Here is a 21,260-nt window from a genome sequence, read left to right as displayed (position 1 = left end):
ACTTCTACAAGTGTCGTGGGTTTAATTCAGCGCCTACCTGATGACCCGTGGTCTTATGCAAATGAAATTTTAAAGAAGCGTCGCCCACCTTTATATTCTTAGTAAAATGTCTAACGATCGGTAGCCTACATGAACGGAAGAAGTGATTGTGGGCACGCTCGTTTTGTGGCCAGAGAAGGGTAATGAGTGTAGACCCATGCCATAGGGATAATCCGCGAGTGGAGACGTAGGACCTTCTTTGTCATCAACTCTCTTCAGCACGCACTCTCGCTCCCCCGGTCCTCCTACCTGCCTCGTTTGATCCTCTTTGCATGTTGCGAAATGTCTGTGCATTTATCTGCGTTGTTAAGCGTTTATCGCATGCTCTGTGCTGTTTGTCGTCTCGTTGCTGACCCCGACATCTGTTTTGCTTAGCCCTGTTTAGATTTGCTTGAATGATACTATACTTCGTTTTACCCACTTTATTAAAGTTGATACTGCAGGACCAGCGTCCGACTCCGTTTCTGTATCTCACGCTGACTATTTAAAATTAACTTGGCGCATGCCTTTCTGATGATTTGTTATAAGACTTCATCGTATTTTGAGAGAATACAGATGCGAATTACAGCAGACCTTTTGCTTTAATCCCGTAAATGTAAAAGAACAGCAGAAAGAAGCCCCTACAACACTCCACTGGACCGGCCGGAGAAGAGTTAAGCGCCAATTCGAAAATGAAAGTAACACGTCCCGCAAACTGAGAAGGCACCGATCTCAGACCTGCACGTTGTTCCAGTCTGTGGCGCAACAAGGGAGAGAGGTAGGTGGGTCTGCAAGTGCACGGCCACTTGAACAGGGTCGGCGTGGAAAGCAGTCTGTTGGGAGTTTCCAGATCGTTTCTGTATTGCTAAGCAGGGTACTATCAGAAAGTGTTGAAGGGGATTGATTGAAGCATTGGGCGAGTCGCAGTCACTAGAAAATTGCGCGGTTACGTCCATGTGAGCAGCTACAGAAACTGAGATTAACAATCATACCGCTTATGTGGTTTCGTTCTAAGCAAAACCCGCTCACCGAAAAGGTTTGTGTGACTTTTTTTTTTTTTTTTTTCCTCTTTGTGCGATTTTGTTGGAATGCTGTTGCCCATTGCTGTAATAGCTGCGCATTTAGAAACTGCGCTAGTGGGTCATTGCTGCCAATTTCACAGACGAATGAGTCCGTATTCTCAGTCTAATCAGTGACTGAACTCTAGCGCTTTCATTAGATTTGCAGCGTCCTTAGATTTATATTGCTTTATATTTCATTTTGTTTTGCACACGTGCACTTCTGCGTAAAATGTGCAATGTTGCGACATACTGAACATGCTTGTTCTTGAACTGTTGTTTTATTTGAATGGTCGAAGCTGAAGACCAAAGTTACAGTAGCCCATATTGTATAATCCAATATTTAAATAACCTATTAACCTCTAGGCTTATTTACTTATGAATCATGAGTGATGCTGCGAATTATTCAAATAACTACTTTTAATCTAATGTAAAAAATATATGCAGTTACAGGAGAGTCTGAACCCAGCGGTGGGTCCTTTTAAGTGTTTTATATTTCTTTTGTGACAGTAATTCTTCTCGTTTTCAGTTGGTCCAGCCGGAGGATCTGGCTGAACAAGTGCATCTGAAAGACCACATAAAACCAGCCTTTGACTAGCAGATCAACTGTCAGTGACTGGTACGTTCTGGAGATAAGAAAACAACTGCGAAAACCATTCAAAGGAACTGATGAGCGTTCCAAGATAGGTTAACATGGTACTGGATCGGACTACTCAATCCGAGATGGGCCGCTGTGCTTTTCAGAGTATGGTTTAGGATCTACACAGATGTCTTATCTTACGGTGGCCTTACAAAGCAGAGCACTCTATTGAAAAGAATATCATTTTTCCTCTTCCATCAAATGAGGGAGAAAGGATGCAAGAGAAAGACATCTGCATTTATTTCGCACAGCAGACTTTGGTAGTGTAATAGCACTGAAGTGCTTTCAGAGCTCCATGTTTATAGCGTTCAAAGACAAATTGATTTCTGATCTAACAGCGCCCCCTTTTGGACAGTTTTTACTCTAAGCGTGAGTGAGTGTGTGAGTTACAAGCCAGGTCCTCGATGTGCTTCACATTTAAAAGCGCAGAAAAAAGTACATTGTTGCTTGATTTTCAGTCTACCTTTAAATCATGTGCCTCATACTAATTAATCCACAGTTTTTACAATTCTAAAATAGTCTTGCCATCATTCCTAATTCATGCAGCTGTGCCCCAGTATGAGAGAATATGCATTAGTTGGAGCCCAAGGCTTTTATAATTCATTTTGTTGTACTTCTATGTTCACCTTAGCAATGTTCCTGGTGTTATTATTTTATTGAATAAGAAGACACATGCACATACAAAACCAAAAAAATCTGCCAAGTGGTATAATAGTAGGTGATGGTATGACGGTATGTGATAGTATTCTATGATGTGATGGTATTCTGTACTGCAGTATGTGGTATGCTATGGTTTGTGATGGTATACTATACTGTGATGGTATTGTATGTGCTGGTATGCCATGCTGATTAAATTCATTCCTACTGTTGCATCTCCTTCTCCAGGCTGAAAGTGCATGTGCTTGTGCCCTTTGTCCTGGAACAGTCAGTGTCTGCACTGGAATAGACTTCTCCAGAGACTAGGGCCTCAGCGGAAGTATGGTCTGGTCCAAGGTTTGGATGCTCAGGGGGCTTTTGGGTAAGTTGGAGTGGGGTACAGGTGTCACTGATCTGGTGACATAGTTGGTTTGTTCTTCAGATCTTAAACTATCTCTTCTGAGAGCATTTGTTTCATGTTACAAACCACAACTTATGGTCTGGATCTTGGGAATTCCATGTTCTATATGTAAGCTTGTCACTGAACAGGCATTATCCATCCGTGGATATTTGTAGGTCTTTTGGAATTTGCCTGTAACAGTGCTAGAAGCTGAGTAGTTAAGAGAAGCTTGGGAACTTCCTGTGGGACTTTAGAGAATGTTGTCAGATGTCATCCATCAGCAACTTATATTCATGATTGAGGACAGCTTATATTCATGATTGAGGGAGTGTTTACAGAGAAAGAATGATGCTCACAGGGTTTTACAACAGAGATGCTTGTGAGGCCGTGTAGTTCTTAGTCACTTTCATTTTACTCTTCTTCTGATGTTGCACTTTTTTTTATTTGAATTAAGTCTGTGCGAATGCCGCTGCTTCTAAAGAACTCAGAAATGTTTTTTGACCTCACCACTTCCTGTACTGGACCGTGAGCGAGAGAGCTGGAGACAGAGAGATGCACAGAAGGTTGGAGAGGGCAGTGAAAGGGAGAGAGAGAGAGAGAGAGAGAGCGAGGTCAAGTGGAGAGAGAGAGAGCGCGAGGAGAGAAGTGTCTCCTGTAAATGCATCAGGCAAATTCCCTCCGGCCTCTGAAGTGTGTTGCATGGGCTCTGGGACTTTGCTGACTGCCCGTCTTTGTGCAACTGCCTGAATTGGCGCGGTACCACAGGACCGATTCCACACTGCAGTGAATGGCAGGGTGACTTTCAGCTGCAAAAACTCACATACTTGTTCTCGCACGCGCTTTGTCTTTATCCCTCTGTCTCTCTTACACAATCACTCATTGTCGAGTCTCTTTAACTCTGAAAGTCTCTCTGTTTATATAGATAATGGCTCTGAGATTAAAGCCTCAGTCTCCCTGAAAAAACTTTCTGTAATAGTGTGGTTTGACCACCTTATGCAATGCATGGCTGTATGTAAAGGACACCGTAGCAGCGTATATGAGGTTACGGCTTTGTGGCATTATGGCTTGTGTTTATTCGGGTTTGTTTTATTTTTGGCCTTGTTTTGTTTATGGCAGAGAGGAGAAAAGACATCTAGGCTTTGCTAGGGCTGTGGAAGAAATGGAATTTTTTTGGTCCTTTATGTTTGGGGCTCACAGCATGTGCTTACCAACAGTGTCGCCTTTGTGCTGTGTTAGAATTGAGATCATTGCTCCGCGTAAGATCAGCAGCGGTTTGCAGTTTTTGATATTTGGTGACAGGTCCTTCCTTTCATCTGTTATGACAACAGCAGTCCATGGCACTTTAAAAAGACTTGCATCGAAAGTAAATCTTCAAAAAGACATTACATGGAAAAGGCTTGATTTCAGGGTGAGGTAATAAACACTGATGTTTTGTTACCTCAATCTGATGTGTGACTGAAATTGCACTTAGATTTCACCCTTCTCTTATACGTAGTATTGTAATCATTTTATTTCACAGTGTTTATTGTAAAATCTGTTGCAGTTGCTGTAGGTCTGTTGTGGACATTGCCTGTCTGGGTGAGCTCTGTGCCGAACACACTCTGTGGACCTCTAGAAACTCTGAGACAACAGCTCAGCTCCACCTTCAGGAGACGATATCTGGTAAACAAAACCAAACTCAAAAGAGAACCCCGCGCCTTTAACGTTTTGGTGTTTCTTAAACATGAAGATAGAATGTGCAGCAAACTTTAAAATCCTATAAATGAAACTGAATTTAATGTTGTTTAATATCAGAATGGGCTGAAAGTGAATTTCTTTTTCTCTTTTCTTTACACATTTTTAGAAGCACAACTTTCCCATTAACTACACCATTCAAGTGCATTATGAGGAGGTCTTCAAGCTACACAACATCAGCAGACTGGTGAGCGACTACTCCCCCCCGCTGCCCCTAACCTCGGACCACTCGGACTTACTCCTGCGCCCGCGCAGACTTTGTCCTGCACCCAGTGTGGCCCTGCCATGTTTAATCTCACTTTGACTTTTTAAATACTCATTCACTCCTCCTTGCCTCATGTCATCCACTGCTATGTCATCACCATCCATGTCACCTTTCTTCTCTCGCTCCACTAGAGGAATGAAAACGAACCTGCGGAAGATAAAGATTTACAGGAGCTGTGGCTCATGGTGGCTAAGACGGGAATAAAACGCATTTTGTGGGTGCTGCCTGAGAGACACCCGACGAGACGCAGATACCTCGCAGACCTCGAGGGCCTGTTCAGGAACTTCGAGCAGAGTTATGTGGAGATGAATCCCCAGGAAGAGGTGGGGACAAAGACCGCCTATGTTTTTCCCTTAAGCAGTGGCCTGGATGTTGTGAATCAGTCTTTGTGCCTCCCACCACCATGCTTACACTACTGACTCATGTCAGGCTTCTCTAGGCTAAGTTTTTACTACTCAAATTTGTGGTTGATGTTCTTTGATTATATGGTGGCGATGGGAGAAATTCAATATTTTCACCTGCATGGTAACAATTTCATTGTCGTGGGGCTTGTTTCCTGTAGTAAAGACTTCAATCAAATTTTGCTTTTGGAATGAATACAGCATGAATCTTTATCCTGGTTTATAAGTAACCCTTGATGTTGATCTCATGTGTGTTTGTTTTATGAAACAGAGAGTACTCCCAGATAGCATTCAGGACATCTGGGATCGCTTGAATGACCCAGACTACCAGGGATGGAGATCTGTCAAACCTAAGTCCTTACTGGACAATTGCTATCGCACCTTGCTCTGCCTGTTCAAAGACTGCTTCGTAGAAGACAAGGACCCGTATGACTGTAAGTGAATGTTTCAGACCCTTTTCTCTTCGTGCTACAATATGGTCTATGTAGAGTGCCTTGCGTCGCGCCAGCCGGGTTTCACAATCCTTTGTGTAGCCTTTGTATAACAGTAAGAAAACTCTTGGTCATAATGTTCTGCAGGGCAAAATATTTATTTGTTAGAAGGCCGGCTAAACTGGTCTGACAGAAGCGGCAGAACGCCTTTGGCTTTGCCTCTTGTACTTGTATTACAAACAGAGTTGTTAATACTTCTTTACTCCATTATGAATAATTGTTAATACTAAGGTTATTAAACAGGATAGTCTTAGTGAAATAAGCAAAAACACGCCATCAGAAAATCAATTCCAATAAGATACCTGCTTTTGAGTATTATGTCAGTCTCTTTGCTGGTTTGTCTACCAATGCGCCCACTTATGCATGTATAAATAAATACAGAAATAAAATGGCTGTAGAGCGAATGATAAGAACCCTTATGGGAAGGGTACTTGCACAATGTTCTAAGTCCCTGCTGTTATGCTCCGACTGGTCGGCACTTGCAACACAGCAGTGTGAACCCACAGGTCTGCGATGTCTGAGTGGCTTTCCTGTGGCTGACCATCTCTGTGGTCAACTAACAGGAACACATGCTTGGGGTGGGTGGTGTTGAGTCAACACCATTTCCTCCATGCTGGGTCAGGAGGTTGTGTGTGTGTGTGCGCACGCATGTGCGCCCCTTCTGGGGTTTCATCCCAGTGGTGTGTGATTCAGGCTGTATGCACGCAGAGCTGCAAGGTGTCGGACATCAGCAACACCCTCAGGCTGCCCTGGTCCTTCAGTTAACACTTGTCCCAAAACAAAGACCGCAGACACACACTTGCTGCAGAGAGAGTTCTAACAATGTCATAGTTTTTGAATATTCTCTGGAACTTGTACTGTTAATCTATTGCAAACGAAGCTCTTATCAGGTTTTAGGAATCGATTGATTGTACAGAAAACTCAGCTGCACTGGTTGTCTTTGTTTTCCACCAGATTGCAACAGGCTCCACTGGAGAAGAGAAAAAATACAGACTCCTCAGCCAACTTGAGAGGAACTGCTTGTGTGCACATACGTGCGCGTGTGGTTTTGAGTGTTATCCGGAATGTCATGCATGTTAAGTGTTCTGCATATCACTGGGATGTGAGTTACTTAAATGAGGATTATACCTGAAAACACACGGGCTACAGACTCGCAGAAACGCTTCTCTCCCGCCACAACCCATCCACCCTTCATCACCAGCATCTTCTGTTCTCTAAGAACATTGGTTTTTTTACTTATCATGTAAACATCCATAGGTATGTGTCCAATCTGAAGGAAAGCAACTTTTTTGCGATAGTTTGTTCTATGTTTCTAATTACAATATTCATGACTATGGCTAACTATAACATTTTATTATATTTCTGGACTTACCCTGGCCAAAAGGAATGTAATGTTTATATTAATAGTGTTCTTTATGCTATGTGCCAAAACAGTATGTTATCGTGTGTGTGTGAGAGAGAGAGAGAGAGAGAGCGAGAGAGAGGTCGCTGTGCATGTAATGGAAGTGAATGGTAGAGAGTTGTGTATGTATAAATTGCATGCAGATGTTTTTGCTGACTGCTGGCTTAGTCAGCAAATTTCTTTTAACGCCTTTGCTGTGTGTGCTTTGATGTATGCTCAGTACGGACTTCGGTTTGTGGCAAAAATTATTCTCAACAGTAAAGTGTTTTTTATAGCGTGAGCAAGATATAAAATGTTTTTATACATTGTTTGAGTTATTTATTTTGAGTTCTACAGAATGTTCTAGCAACTATTGTGTCTGAAAGATAATGAATAAACGTCCCTCTGTCGCCCCCATGTGTTCGCATTAGTCGTAACACTTATTTTCCATTGCTGAAGCACATTTTAAGAAAAATCAGTCACCTTTCAAACAAATCAATGGTTTTCCTTAACAAATATACGACACACTCATGGTTGTGTTTCACATTCAAAACAATTAATGATTTCATAGAAAAATACAAATCTCAGCCTGATACTGTAAAACAATGAAAATATTAGGTGACAGATAATTACTGTCATAAATATCTTTAACACTCATGACCTGCCATCAAGTACACAGTTGCTAAGTCGGCAAACATTTCATCCAAATATAAAATCTGTCAAGACATGTTCTGCCTGCAAGGCAAGCAGGCCTAACTGTCAATTGGAATGCAGGTCTCCTTTAACAGCAAGGTGCAAACTAGTTTATATTGTTTATAAGTATTTAATTTGCATGAATACATTAAAAAAACTCTAAAACCTGGTTTGTAATCTTTCTTCGCATTCGTTTTTGCCCAAATGCGCTAAAGAATCTGGAAGGCGCAGATTCGTCACCCTTCGAAACCGTTCTGATACAGTTTGTCCTACGGGGTTTGCCGTAGCTCTCGTCCCTTGTTGTCGTTTTCTGCGCGTCTGGAGAGTCGTGGCGAGCTGGTGTTCGCAGTTTTACCAACAGAAGCGTACGAATGGCTTCTCACGGCGGTATTCAGATTCCCAGCCGCTTGCCCTTGCTGCTGACCCACGAAGGCGTGCTGTTGCCCGGCTCAACGACGCGAGTTAGCGTCCACTCGGCGAGGAACATGCAGGTGGTGAGGAGCAGGCTGCTGAAGGGCACCTCCCTGAAGAGCACCATCCTCGGCGTCATCCCCAACACCCGGGACCCCGAGCACGACACGCAGGAGCTGCCCGCTTTGCACAGGTACGAGACAGGCGAGATAGACCAGCCATCTGTAGCCAATGTAAGATTGCTAACGCTGGCTAACTGTTAGCAGGACAGTTTAGAAATGATCATTAATAAATCAAACAGCTCGGCTCATTAACACCTAACCTAACGTGTATTAATCTTCTTGTATAGGAGAGGATGACTTGTAAATTTTATCGCAAGAGGTTGTCTAGCTATCTGAAACTGGCCTTTTCATTATTGTTTAAATTAGAAAATGTCCAAACTACTGCATATTTGTTTAAGTGGGAACACTAACACTATTCTAGAACCGTCCCTGTTGCCTTTGAAGGACTTTAACCTTGAATTTCTGAACGGCACTGTCAAGTTAATAGATAACATTACTGTGCACATTAGTCTGAATTATGCAGATATTGTTATTGTGCACTTCATTCTGGATTATGCAGGTGTGACCTGCTTCACATTCTTGTTTGCTGCTTAAATCACGCTCGGTTCCTAAATACGATACAGATGTTCCCTGCCCTGAATCTTGTAGGAGCTGTGATTGTTCTCCAAAGCTGAAGGGTTTATTGTTTGTTTCTCTGACCACTACCCCTCTGTCCGAGAGTGAGGCCCCTAACCCCAGCCTGCTCCGCTAAATAAATAAATCAACTGACTTCAATTGGCTTCAACGGTGCGGAACATCAAACAAACACAGACTAATTCTGTCATTGATCGACAGTTGGCACTAGCGTATATAGTATATTTATTTTAGATCACTAGGGGGTGCTAGAGTGCTCACAGCGCCTTGTGTTGTCTTAGCATCGGCACGGCGGGCCTGGCGGTTCAGGTGGTGGGCAGTAACTGGCCCAAGCCGCACTACACGCTGCTGATCACAGGCCTGTGCCGCTTCCGCGTGACTCAGCTCCTGCGCGAGAGGCCCTTCGCCGTGGCCATAGTGGAGCAACTGGACAGGTTGGAGCAGTACACAGAGGGGCAGCCGCTGGACAGAGAGCTCAGGGAGCTGACCCAGAACTTCTACCAGGCTGCCTTGCAGGTGCACGCTCGCATACGCGCACACACACTCCTGAAAGCGGATTGACACTGCACTGTGAGGTCCAGGCTAATGCACTGGCCTCTGCTGGTTGTTGCTTGCGTATTGCCCTAAAGTCCTGCTTCTCCCTGTGTGTTTGTACACACTGATCAGCCAGAACATTAAAACCACCTACCTAATATTGAGGTTCAAGTCCCTCCTGTGCTGCCAAAACAGCTGTGACACGTCAAGGCACGGACTCCACAAGCCCTTTGAAAGGTTCCTGTGGTAGCTCAGTGGTTAAGGTACTTGTAATTGGAAGGTTGCTGGTTCAAGTTCCACCACTGCCAAGTTGCCACTGTTGGACCCCTGAGCAAGACCCTTAACCCTCAATTGCTCAAGTTGTACTCACTCATAATTGTAAGTCGCTTTGTATAAAAGTGTCGGCCGTAAATGTAAACCCAGCTGCAGATCCTGTGTGTTATGAGGTGCCTTGTATTTCCATCACTTCTCACAGGTTCTTGGATTGAGGTCTGGGGAGTTTAGAGACCAAGTTGAACTCTCTGTCATGTTCCTCAAAACATAGCTGAACAATTTTTGCAGTGTGGCAGGGCACGTTATCGTGCTGAAAGAAGCCACTGCCAATGCGAAACGCAGTTACCACGAAGGGGTGGATTTGGTCTGCAGCCATGTTTGAGTAGGTGTTGCGTGTCAAAGTAACGCCCACATCAATGCCAGGGCCCAGGGCTTCCCTGCAGAATGTTGCCCAGAGCATCACGCTGCCTCCCTGGGCTTGTCTTCTTCCCATAGTGCCTCCTGGTGTCATCCTTTCCCCAGGTACATGACGCATACACACACAGTCATGCTTGAGGCGAAAGAAAACCAGATTCATCAGACCAGGCTGCCTTCTTCTGTTGCTCCATGGTCCAGTTCTGATGTTCGTGTGCACAGCAGGTGATGGCCAAGGTAGACGACGTCTGTTCCTAGGCAGCCCCATACACAGCAGGCTGTGACGCATCGTGTGTTCTGTCACCTTAGTGGGACTGAACCAGATGGGCTCGCCTTCGTGGGCGTGCCCAGTTCTCCTTCCCTGGACCAATTTTGGTAGGGCATAACCACCGCATACTGGAAGACCTCACAAGACCTGCCGTTTTGGAGATGCTCTGAGCCAGTCGTCCAGCGGTCACAGTCTGGCGCTTGGCAAAGTCACTCAGATCACAACAGCTTCCAAAACTTCTAGATCTGACCGTTTACGGCCTACTGTGTTTCGTCCCACGGTAACAAGTGCCTTTGTAATGCGCGAATCCATGTTATTCATTTCTTCTTCTTTCAGTGGTTTTAATGTTGTGGCTGATCAGTGTATAAAATAAGATAAAAAATAAAAAATAGAGCCCGTTTCATTTTGAAACTAATTAATTTTGGCAAAGTCCTCCATGTCTGTGTATTTAGCACATTACTCATCAGTGCACTGCAGTCCTCATTCTTGTGTGCGTGTGTGTGTTCCTGCGCAGCTCGTCGGGATGCTGGACATGTCCGTACCCGTGGTCGCCAAGCTGAGGCAGCTGCTGGACAGCCTGCCCCGGGAGACTCTGCCAGATGTGCTTGCTGCCATGATCCGCACCTCCAACACAGAGAAACTCCAGGTGCGCCACCTAGTGGGCGCTGGGGGTCTGCACCATGGCTGTAAAATATGTGGTGTGCTAAGACTTCCATTAGATAACTTGAACATTTCATGAGTCATTAGGTGAGGTTGGAGATCCAGTGCTCTGTTTAAAGTGCAGTTAGGATAGTTTACTGGACCTGTGGTGCCGGTTACTGGACCTGTGGTGCTTGCTGTGCATCTTTCGCATGTTTGTGTTGGAGTGATTTGTTTGTACTGTCTTTTTGCAGAGCTCTCTCTCTGTGTGTGTGTGTGTGTGTGAGACGGTAGGTGCTGGACGCTGTTGACTTGCAGGAGCGCTTTAAGAAGACTCTCCCTATGCTCACCAGGCAGATTGAGGGGCTGAAACTGCTGCAGAAGACTCGCAAACCCAGACCTGATGATGACAAGAGGGTAGTCGTCCCCTCAGTCGTCCCCTCCTGCATACCCTCTGTAATTCGTCACCATGCTCACACACAGCCGTTCCCTCACCCATTTTGCGCAGGTGCTGGCCATACGCAAAGGTGGCGTGTTCCCCGGGCGGCAGTTCTCTCTCGAGGAAGACGGCGAGGATGAAGATGGTGATGACATGGCTGTGTTGGAGAGGAAGGTGAAGGAGGCAGCCATGCCTGAGCCAGCGTTGCATGTCTGTCTGAAAGAACTCAAACGGTGTGTGCACCAAATTGCATAAACTAGGAATAATAATTCTCCAGTCATCATGTTAATCTGCATCATGTGATCACCATCATATTGACTGAGTGTCTTGTCTGCGTTTTGCGTGTGACCCGCGTGCTTGTGTAGCCTGAAGAAGATGCCCCAGTCCATGCCGGAGTACGCCCTCACCCGCAACTACCTGGAGCTCATGGTGGAGCTGCCCTGGACTAAGAGCACCTCAGGTAATGGAGCTGATGCTCAGGGTTGGGCGTCCTGTACACACAGATCCCTGGTGTGCCTCGGCTTGGTGAGGCACACGCTAGGAAATGGCCGAGGGCGGATGAGGCCTGCCGCTGGGGCTTACCTAAAGGGCACACACACACGCACACACACGCGCACACACGCACGCGCACACACGCACGCACACACGCGCACACACGCACGCACGCACGCACACACACGCGCACGCACGCACGCACACACATGCGCACACACGCACGCGCACACACACACGCACATGCACACACACACACACACACACTGATACTTTCCTCCTCATTGATCATTCCAGATGGGTATCAGGCCTTAGGACAGGAATTCTCTACGGTGGGTCTTATGTGGATGCACTAGAGAGGAAGGGCTTACCTAAAACGGTTGTTTTATATCATGTTGTAGAGTTTATACACAGCTAGTGATAGACATGCAAAGAAACTGTAAAGCGGTGTTGTTCACTTGTTCCAAAGATATTCTGCACAGTCTGTGTTCAAAGCAGGGCCTACTGTGGAGCTGTTCTCATTATGTTATGAATGTGAGATGTGACTGTGGTGTGATGTGGCCAGAAGGGGGAGAACTTTCTCAGTAAAACACTTGAACATTTGAGATTTGAACTAGAGAAGAAAGGAGGATTGTTTTCCGTATATTTTACAGTATCTGCCATGGCCATAAGGGGGCCTCTGTTATTGCGTTCTGGACTGTGGACTGTCAGTAAAAGCATCTGGGGGCGTCTCGGCCAAGCGAGTTCGTATTTACACGGACAGCTTCAAGTTTATAGCTTTGATCATGTTGTTTGTCCTTCTCTCTCTCACCCCCACACACACACACACACACACACACACACACACACACACACACACACACACACACAGAGTCAGCATATACGTTGAAAGGCTATTGGGCTACTACCTAAAATGAAATAAGATAACAGATAGATTCCCTTGTGTACATCAGAGAGTTGGCACCAACTGTGAGTGCCAACTCTCTCTCACACTCACCCACACACACACACACACACTCACTGATACTTTCCTCCTCATTGATCATTCCAGATGGGTATCAGGCCTTAGGACAGGAATTCTCTACGGTGGGTCTTATGTGGATGCACTAGAGAGGCATGTGGTGTGTGAGGAATAAACCTTCCACAGTGTGTGTGTGTGTGTGTGAGGGATAAACCTTCCGCACTGTGGTGTGTGTTTGTGTAAGGGATAAGCCTTCCGCACTGTAGTGGGAGGGTGGGGTGTGTGTGTGTGTGTGTGTGCGCGTGTGTGTGTGTGAGGGATAAACCTTGCGCACTGTGGTGTGTGTGTGTGTGTGTGTGTGTGTGTCTTATTACACTGAAGTAATTATGATTTCCATTCTTCTGACAGAATGTCCAGATTGCTTTCAACTGCACTTGCACTCTTGTATGCTCATAAGTGTGCAGAAACCACTTCCTGGACCGTAATGGTGAGCTCACTGTGCCCCCTACAGACTGCCTGGACATCCGTGCTGCCCGTGTGCTGCTAGACAACGATCACTATGCCCTGGAGAAGCTGAAGAGGCGCGTGCTGGAGTACTTGGCAGTGCGGCAGCTGAGGAGCACCCTCAAGGGGCCCATCCTGTGCTTCGTGGGGCCACCTGGTGTGGGCAAGACCAGCGTGGGCCGCTCCATCGCCCGCACGCTGGGCAGGGAGTTCCACCGCATTGCCCTCGGAGGAGTGTGTGACCAGTCTGATGTCCGCGGCCACAGGTAGCAGAAATGCTGCTTTGTCCCACGTGTGCATTAATTTACACTAGTAATGTAGTATGTATTAGTGTTGTAGTATGTATTAGTATTGTAGTAGTGTAGTATTAGTAGTGTAGTATGTATCAGTATTGTAGTATTAGTATTGTAGTATGTATTAGTAGTGTAGTAGTATTAGTATTGTAGTAGTGTAGTATTAGTACTGTAGTATGTATCAGTATTGTAGTATTAGTATTGTAGTATGTATTAGTAGTGCAGTAGTATTAGTATTGTAGTAGTGTAGTATTGTAGTTGTATTAGTACTGCAGTTGCAGTAGGGTTGTTAGTAGTATTAGTGTTGTAGTAGTTAGTATTGTAGTAGTGTATTATTAGTACTGCAATAGGGTTAGTATTGTAGTATTAGTAGTGTAGTAGTGTTAGTGTTGTAGTAGTGTTAGCAGTGTAGTATTGTAGTAGTATTAGTGTTGTAGCAGTAATGTAGTAGTGGTAGTGTTGTAGTAGTGTAGTGGTATTTTCTAGGTAAAGAGATTTACAGCAGTTTGGTATAATGCCATGTGTAATATTTATCCTGACAATCCCAACATCCCGTTTGTCCTGAATTCTTCATTAACATAATAAGAATGAATGAATGGTTGCAGCCGCTTGTGTTTTGGCCTAGTTTATTCCCACCTAAAGCAAGCAAGCAATGCAGTGGGCAGGAAGTGTGACGTTGACTTTGGTGTGTGTGGCGTGTGACGCAGAGAGCTACAGTTCAGAAGAACGCCCGCGGCGTCAGACCCGCAGTGTCAGATACAGCCACGGCGAGTCTGACTCGAGCACCTGATCAACAGACCACGGGGGCATTTTCGCGTACACCCGAGTGTGGGGGTATGACAGATTCATTAGACACCGCTCTCAATAGCTGCTGTAGGACATATGGATGTGTTTGTAGTGAATAAGGAGATATTTTAGACTCCTGGGCTATAAAAAGCTGCCCCCCCCAAACACCCTCTGCCAAACTGGAACAGCAGCAGAAGACCAAAGATATCTCCATACTGCTATAAAGTTAAATTTAGTGTAGGTGTGGTAACCTCGGAAATCAAGTCACGGACGCACCATTTCTTACATCCTGTGTGCTTACAGTGCAGGGTTGTAAAGAAAATAATTGTATTATTAATGATTTGTGTCATTGTGTATTATTAATGACTGTATTAATAATTTTATGAGCCTACAGTCTTTGTCCTTTGGTTTGAACACTTTTTGTTTATGATTATTTTTCGGATTGTCGACGAACGACAATAACGTATTGAGGAAACCCATACATCTGGTGTAGAACTGTACAGACTGTGGACAACAGGCGGTTAAGTACATCTCTGAATAACCTGCCGCAACCCGAGAAACAGCACCTGGAGATGGTGCATGAGCTCATCTTTTGGTGTTGTCTCTGATCTCTCGTCTCTATGGAGACCAGAGCTGGATGACGTCGAGGCCCGCGGGCTGGGGCAAGTCCCTGTGAGTTTCCCTCCTGCTTTCGGCGGGAGAACACCGAGCACTTGCCTTTAAGACAACCACTAAACACCAAACTATGCTTTGTGTAGAGACTGTAACTGTTTTTGCGTGTGGGTTTGTAGCTGTTCTCCCGCTGGTCATAACAGGGTTAGGGGTTTGTGATTGACCCCTGAGCCGCCCCCTGGTCGGGTACGTAATCGGGTACAGTCTCTTCTCCGCTTTTCTCCAGATCGGTCTGCGTCTGAGCCAGCTGGGAGGGAGGAAATCCCGTTTAGTCTGACTCACGTTGCTCAGCTTGGCATTCTGCCCCCATGCCTGCTTAATTCTTGCTGAACTGGAGGGATGATCTTTATATATGCATCAATGAGTCTTGAGCCCTGCCAGCCCTTGTTACGATCATTTCGGCAACAGTGGCACTATGAGTCATCAGTCTGAGTGAGCTGAACTGTCCCCTGTCTCTGGTGCCCCCCGGCCCCTCTCTGTCCCCAGGCGAACCTACGTGGGAAGCATGCCCGGACGCATCATTAACGGCCTGAAGACCGTCGGCGTCAACAATCCCGTCTTCTTGTTGGACGAGGTGGACAAATTGGGAAAGAGCTTGCAGGGAGACCCTGCCGCCGCCCTGCTGGAGGTGAGGGGGAGCGCGAGCGCGAGTGTTGTGGGGCGCTGACACCCAGCTGCTGTAGTGCGGCTTTAGCATGGCTGGTTTACGTCCTGCATTGCACCTTTTACCAGTTTGGTTGTATGGTGCTGGTTTCTGGTGTGTGTGTGTGTGTGTGTGTGTGTGTGTGTGTGTGTGTGTGTGTGTGTGTGTGTGTGTGTGGTAACACAGTGACCTACAGCATCCTGAAGTGTTGATGTATTCCTGATCACACAGTAACTCACTTATAAACACTGTCAGGACCCAGACACACAGCAGGGAGCAGAGGTGGAGAGTCAGACAGTAGAAGTTTGAGCATCAGACAGCAGAACACACAAGTTTAATCAGACAGATGAGCTTTCAGATTCTGATTGTAGATGTTCCTGAAAGAAGAGATAAAACAGTTCCTCTTACAAGATGTAAAGCGCTCTCGCTCTCTCTTACTATTGACATGACTGTATGAAATACAGTATTTAAAACAAGTAAATTAAAACAAAAAATAAATTAAAACAAAACCAGTAACAACAATAAACAGCAGTTACAATATTTATGGCATTTAACAAGCCATTAATTTATTTCATATTCTCTCTCTCTCTCTCTCTCTCTCTCTCTCTCTCTCACATACACTGTTTGTGGTCATGACCAGGTTCTGGACCCAGAGCAGAACCACAGTTTCACTGACCACTATCTCAATGTGCCCTTTGACCTCTCACAAGTCCTCTTCATTGCCACAGCGAACACTACATCAACCATCCCCCCTGCCCTATTGGACAGAATGGAGGTTATCCAGGTGCCAGGTCAGAGTTCATGGGTGAAAGGTCATGGTTGTATAAAGGGGTTAGGGAAGGAGGGCATTGTTTATTTGGAACGATTGATCACTGATTTCCATGTCAATAGCAAACATTGTAGTTTATCCTTCATCTTAGCAGATGGCTTTGTGATTTTAGGAATGAATAATTTGTGTGTGTGTGTGTGTGTGTGTTTCAGGGTACACCCAGGAAGAGAAAGTGGAAATCGCTCATCGACACCTGATCCCCCATCAGCTGGAGCAGCACGGCCTCACACCTCAACAGCTCCAGATTCCCCAAGACACCACTCATGAGATCATTAGCAAGTAAACCCACACACGCGTATACACACACTCTCTCTCACAGTCATATATATATACATATATATACACACACACACACACTCACGCGTGCGCACGCATACACACACACGCGCATACATGCATACACACTCTCTCTCTCGCTCTCAGACTCTCAGATCATTAGCAAGTAAAAAACACACGCGTGTGGTCACACTCAGACAATTACGCACATGCACGCATGCGCGTGCATGCAGAGAGGACAGACAGGAGACGTTACTGTATCCAGGTGAATAAACGGAGTCATACATAAACAGGGTCGACTTAAAAGTTCTGAGACAAGACAGGCAGACAAGACATAAACACAGCGTAACCCATATTCCACCCACACGCTCAATCTGTCCTCTTACATGTTTAATTAGTGAGTGAACCTGGCTGGGACTTTGAGCCTGAAGAGTAAAGCTTCGAGCGCAGCGCCGTGCCGGGTGCCTGCAAGGAGAACAGGGCAACTGACTTTGGGGCAGCGGTGTTTGGACACCAACGGGGACCTCAGACTTAATTATCCGTTCTCTGAAAATACGGCACGAAACAAGCTATCGTTTAAAACAAGACAAATCATTATTTTTATATTGAGAATGGGGGGGGGGGGGAACCATTCATTAGGTGGCCATTTATGGATGATTATTTGCCAAAAAGCAATCTATGTGATTGTGTGTGTGTGTGTGTGTGTAGGTACACGCGGGAGGCAGGAGTACGGTCTTTGGAGAGGAAGATTGGGGCTATCTGTCGGGCAGTGGCAGTGAAGGTGGCCGAAGGCCATAAGATGTCGAAAGCAGAGTCACCTGGGGAGACTGAGGCAGGTAGGGCTGGAACTACCCCGCTGGGCTGGTAGGGCTGGAACTACCCCGCTGGGCTGGTAGGGCTGGAACTACCCCTTCAACAAAACTCAGTGGAAGAACACACATTTAGTTTCTATTGCAAAGTGTGTTAGAGAGTTCGAGAGGTTTTTGAGGGTGTGTTTGTGTGTGTGTGTGTGTACCAAGGGTAGTTCCTCGGTGATTAGAGGCAATTCACAAACACTGATTTAAAGACCACAGACCTGGACAAAGTTCCACTGTCGCACCACATAAAAACCCTGCAGCTACACACACAGGTTCACACGCTGCAGTTTACACGACGGAATTACCGCATGCAGAAAGCTCCACACAGACTGAAACGCAGACATGAGTCACACCCCAACCCACGCAAACTCACAAAAACAGCATCACACACATGACTGTCATCAGTGTCTTTAGCAGCAGGCCAGAGGAGGGTGGAGCCAGTGCTGCAGCCCCTCCCCCTCCCCCTCCCCCTCCCATGGTCTTCAACTTGCAGCTGCCGTGTGGAAGACAGCTGATCTTACAGCAAGTTAACGCAGTCGGGGGGGCATATGCTAAAGCCCTGCTCCCCACCCCTCTATGGGCAGGCCATGGGGGCAGATGGACTGAGATCTCGGAGCTGCTCCCTTAGCTTGACTTCTGCCCACTGCGTGAGCCTGTCTGTTGCCAAGTAACCGATATATAATTAGTGGACAGAATAAAGCGGCGAGGGGTGTGTTTGTGTGCGTGTACGTGGAAGTGGAAGTGAGCAGAGACATGGGTCAGCGTTTCTGTTGGTTCTTCTAGACTGTAAAAGTCGATCATGACAGTGGCCAACGCACTAATGAGTTTTTATTACCAGGATAGGAGGACCTTCTCCTCATGGAGAAACTCCTGTGAGAAACGCACCTAAACGCCCTTTAAAAAGCTTTAGTCATATTGGATGTCCGGCTCCCCGACACACACTTGCTCTCTCACACTCCCCGACACACACTGCCTTCCTCCCATGCCCATTCTCTTTGTTCACACTGAATGCTTACTGTTGTGCCGAAGGCGAACACTTCTTTGCATGTCATTAACAGTCGAGTCACATGACCTGTGGGCAGCTATTGGCATGTGCATACTAATGAGGCTTGGCACAGCTTGAAACACCACGCACACGCACACAACGATTTACACACTGTCTGGAAGCAAACGCCGTCCTGGGGCTAGCGCTGTCATTATGGTGAATGACCAGGCCAGACTCCTGCTCTCAGTCCCTCCCTGTGCCGGGCTCCACCCCTTCCTCCTCTCCCCCATGTGCCACTCTAGCCCACTCTTACCCATTCAGAGGTTCACCTTAGAAGAGGTAGTGGATCTAAAGGTTGATAAACATATAAACACGTATAAAATCTCCCCTGTGAATTTGCACGCTTGCCTGACCACATCTGTTTCAGTCTTCCCCGTTCCGATGCGTTTATCTCTTAGTACTGAAGAGAGAGGAAAAACTTCAGCCAGGAAATGTTTCTTTCATGTCTCATGTCTGCCACCTCTCTCTCTTTTTCCCTTCTTTCCTCCCTTAATCCCTCCATCCCACCCTCCCTCAGCCGACTCGTCCATCCCTCCATCAGGTCAGGAGCAAGTGGGGAAGGGAGAAGATTCTGATGTAACCGCACCTCCGGAGATGCCCATCGTCATAGACCAGATTGCCCTCAAGGACATTTTGGGACCCCAGATCTTTGAGATGGAGGTGATCAGTGAAGCTATTTCACTCCACGCTACAAAGCGACGGCTTCGTTCCCCAGAGCAGCATCAGTGCTCTGCAGTCCTGCCTTCCAGATGTGGGGTGGAGGGTTTGACTGCTTGAAAGAGGATCCTGCTTGCACTATATAGGGGTGATGCCTATGTATTTTGCTAAGTAGATTTGATGTGTGTGTGTGTGTGTGTGTGTGTGTGTGTGTGTGTGTGTGTGTGTGTAGGTGTCCGGGCGTCTCACGCTCCCAGGCGTAGCTATAGGGCTGGCTTGGACTCCTCTGGGTGGTGAGATCATGTTTGTGGAGGCCAGCCGTATGGAGGGCGACGGCCAGCTAACACTAACCGGGCAGCTGGGTGACATCATGAAGGAGTCGGCTCACCTGGCCATCAGCTGGCTCCGGAGCAATGCCAAGACATATCACCTAACTAACAGTGAGAGAGAGACACACACACACACTTGCATCAGTGAGACCTATACATGCTCATTCAACATTTTAATGCGACCATCTACTCACATGCAGACATCTTTATCAGCTGTGTCACTTTATTAGGTCCCTAGAGGCATGGTGTGGGGGGGGGGGTGAATTATACTTGCCTTGTGTGAGACCATCTGTTCTTCTCCATTCAGCTGACGGTGCTGTCTCATGTCACTGGTACTTTGCCTTTAGTAAGATCTGTTTCGCGCGGGTATAGTTGCAGGCGGCGCTGACCCCTTGGAGGGCAACGACATCCACTTGCACTTCCCAGCGGGCGCCGTCACCAAGGACGGGCCTTCTGCCGGCGTTACCATAGTAACGTGCCTCGCCTCCCTGTTCAGTGGCCGTCTGGTGCGTTCCGATGTGACTATGACTGGAGAAATCACCTTGAGGGGTCTCGTGCTGCCGGTTAGCAAACTTTGCCCCACTTACACACACCCCTACCTGTACGCTCAGCCTAAGAGAGGAGCCACTTGTGATGTACGTTACTAGGCTTTGTGCAGAACATTCAGTGAGCGTTCATTCAGCCAAGAGGTGTGAATTTCTGAGCAGCACCTGCTCTTTCCCTAGGTGGGGGGCATTAAAGATAAAGTCCTGGCTGCTCACCGGGCTGGTCTCAAACGAATCATCCTCCCCAAACGCAACGAGAAGGACCTGGAGGAGATCCCTGTCCATATACAGGCCGAGCTGGCGTTCATCACAGCCAGCACGCTGGATGAAGTCCTCAACGCGGCATTTGATGGTGGCTTCCCAGCTGTTGTGATCACTCACCCACAGATTACCAGCAAACTCTGAGACCACATGTGCGCGCGCACACCTAAAACTGAAATTTGAAGCAGTTGTTTAGATTTGAGGCATTTTGAGTCTCCTGCTTTCTGCACGTTTGGATCTTCAAACTTTAAGTTTAATGGCAAAACTGGTAAGTGACTGACTTGTTCCGAAAGGTACTAGAGGTCTCTTCTCTAGTTGACACCAGTTTGACATTTGTAATTCTAAATACTGATTAATCACAGTACTAAAAATATTTGTTATTGCAATCCTCTGATGGATTGAGAGAACACTGATAGCCATGTTCATCACTCTACAGGAATGCTGAAAACTTTAGTTGTGGTTAGTAATCACTGAAGTGCAGTTGAGTTCTAGTCTTTAATTAAATTTCCATGTAGATGCACCTTTGAGTTTGTCAGTGACATCTGCTTTTCACACAAGGCCACTGTCCAAGCTGCTTTTTCAAGGAAAACGGAACCGTGTCCCACCTTGTCATGGCTTTGTGCCAAGTTAAATAATTTGTCAAACACTGGGTGTGTGCTGATGAATCTGTCGACCCCAACACTGTTTGGGCACTAAGAAACGTCCGTGAGGGGTAGTTTT

General features: G+C 46.4%; 2 protein-coding genes across 3 annotated transcripts; both read left to right on the top strand.

Annotated features, from left to right (window-relative positions):
* On the top strand, positions 1 to 7,441 carry il34 (interleukin 34). 2 transcript variants are annotated; one of them, XM_027023485.3, is made up of 8 exons: positions 1 to 796; positions 1,606 to 1,695; positions 2,602 to 2,734; positions 4,296 to 4,414; positions 4,596 to 4,673; positions 4,883 to 5,074; positions 5,424 to 5,586; positions 6,598 to 7,441. In XM_027023485.3, exons 3-8 carry the CDS (start codon positions 2,695 to 2,697, stop codon positions 6,651 to 6,653), a joined length of 648 nt encoding a protein of 215 aa, XP_026879286.1. In that variant the 5' UTR covers positions 1 to 796; positions 1,606 to 1,695; positions 2,602 to 2,694; the 3' UTR covers positions 6,654 to 7,441. The 2 variants fall into 2 exon arrangements, with proteins under 2 accessions (XP_026879286.1, XP_026879285.1); XM_027023484.3 differs by lacking the exon at positions 1 to 796 and adding an exon at positions 803 to 1,054.
* A 503-nt stretch (positions 7,442 to 7,944) lies between these two features.
* Positions 7,945 to 21,060, top strand: lonp2 (lon peptidase 2, peroxisomal). The gene is made up of 15 exons (XM_027023482.3): positions 7,945 to 8,321; positions 9,105 to 9,339; positions 10,827 to 10,958; positions 11,246 to 11,368; positions 11,460 to 11,623; positions 11,756 to 11,850; positions 13,355 to 13,613; positions 15,585 to 15,726; positions 16,382 to 16,532; positions 16,723 to 16,849; positions 17,555 to 17,682; positions 19,266 to 19,408; positions 19,638 to 19,845; positions 20,107 to 20,297; positions 20,460 to 21,060. The coding sequence occupies exons 1-15, from the start codon at positions 8,089 to 8,091 to the stop codon at positions 20,682 to 20,684; spliced, it is 2,556 nt and encodes an 851-aa protein (XP_026879283.2). The 5' UTR covers positions 7,945 to 8,088; the 3' UTR covers positions 20,685 to 21,060.
* Positions 21,061 to 21,260: the final 200 nt, after the last annotated feature.

This window comes from Electrophorus electricus, chromosome 6 (genome assembly GCF_041902795.1).
Source record: "Electrophorus electricus isolate QZ-2024a chromosome 6, ASM4190279v1, whole genome shotgun sequence".
Taxonomy (NCBI): domain Eukaryota; kingdom Metazoa; phylum Chordata; class Actinopteri; order Gymnotiformes; family Gymnotidae; genus Electrophorus; species Electrophorus electricus.
The sequence above is the reverse complement of the archived record's forward strand: the minus strand, read 5'-3'. Positions and strand labels throughout refer to the sequence as shown.

Bases quoted from the DNA above. Each gene is read 5' to 3' on its own strand.
- lonp2 (XM_027023482.3), top strand. From the start codon at position 8,089: ATGGCTTCTCACGGCGGTATTCAGATTCCCAGCCGCTTGCCCTTGCTG. The intron at 10,959-11,245 runs GTGCGCCACCTA...GTGAGACGGTAG, and splicing joins CCAACACAGAGAAACTCCAG to GTGCTGGACGCTGTTGACTT. The intron at 13,614-15,584 runs GTAGCAGAAATG...CTCTGTCCCCAG, and splicing joins TCTGATGTCCGCGGCCACAG to GCGAACCTACGTGGGAAGCA.
- il34 (XM_027023485.3), top strand. From the start codon at position 2,695: ATGGTCTGGTCCAAGGTTTGGATGCTCAGGGGGCTTTTGG. The intron at 4,415-4,595 runs GTAAACAAAACC...ACACATTTTTAG, and splicing joins CCTTCAGGAGACGATATCTG to AAGCACAACTTTCCCATTAA. The intron at 4,674-4,882 runs GTGAGCGACTAC...TCGCTCCACTAG, and splicing joins TACACAACATCAGCAGACTG to AGGAATGAAAACGAACCTGC.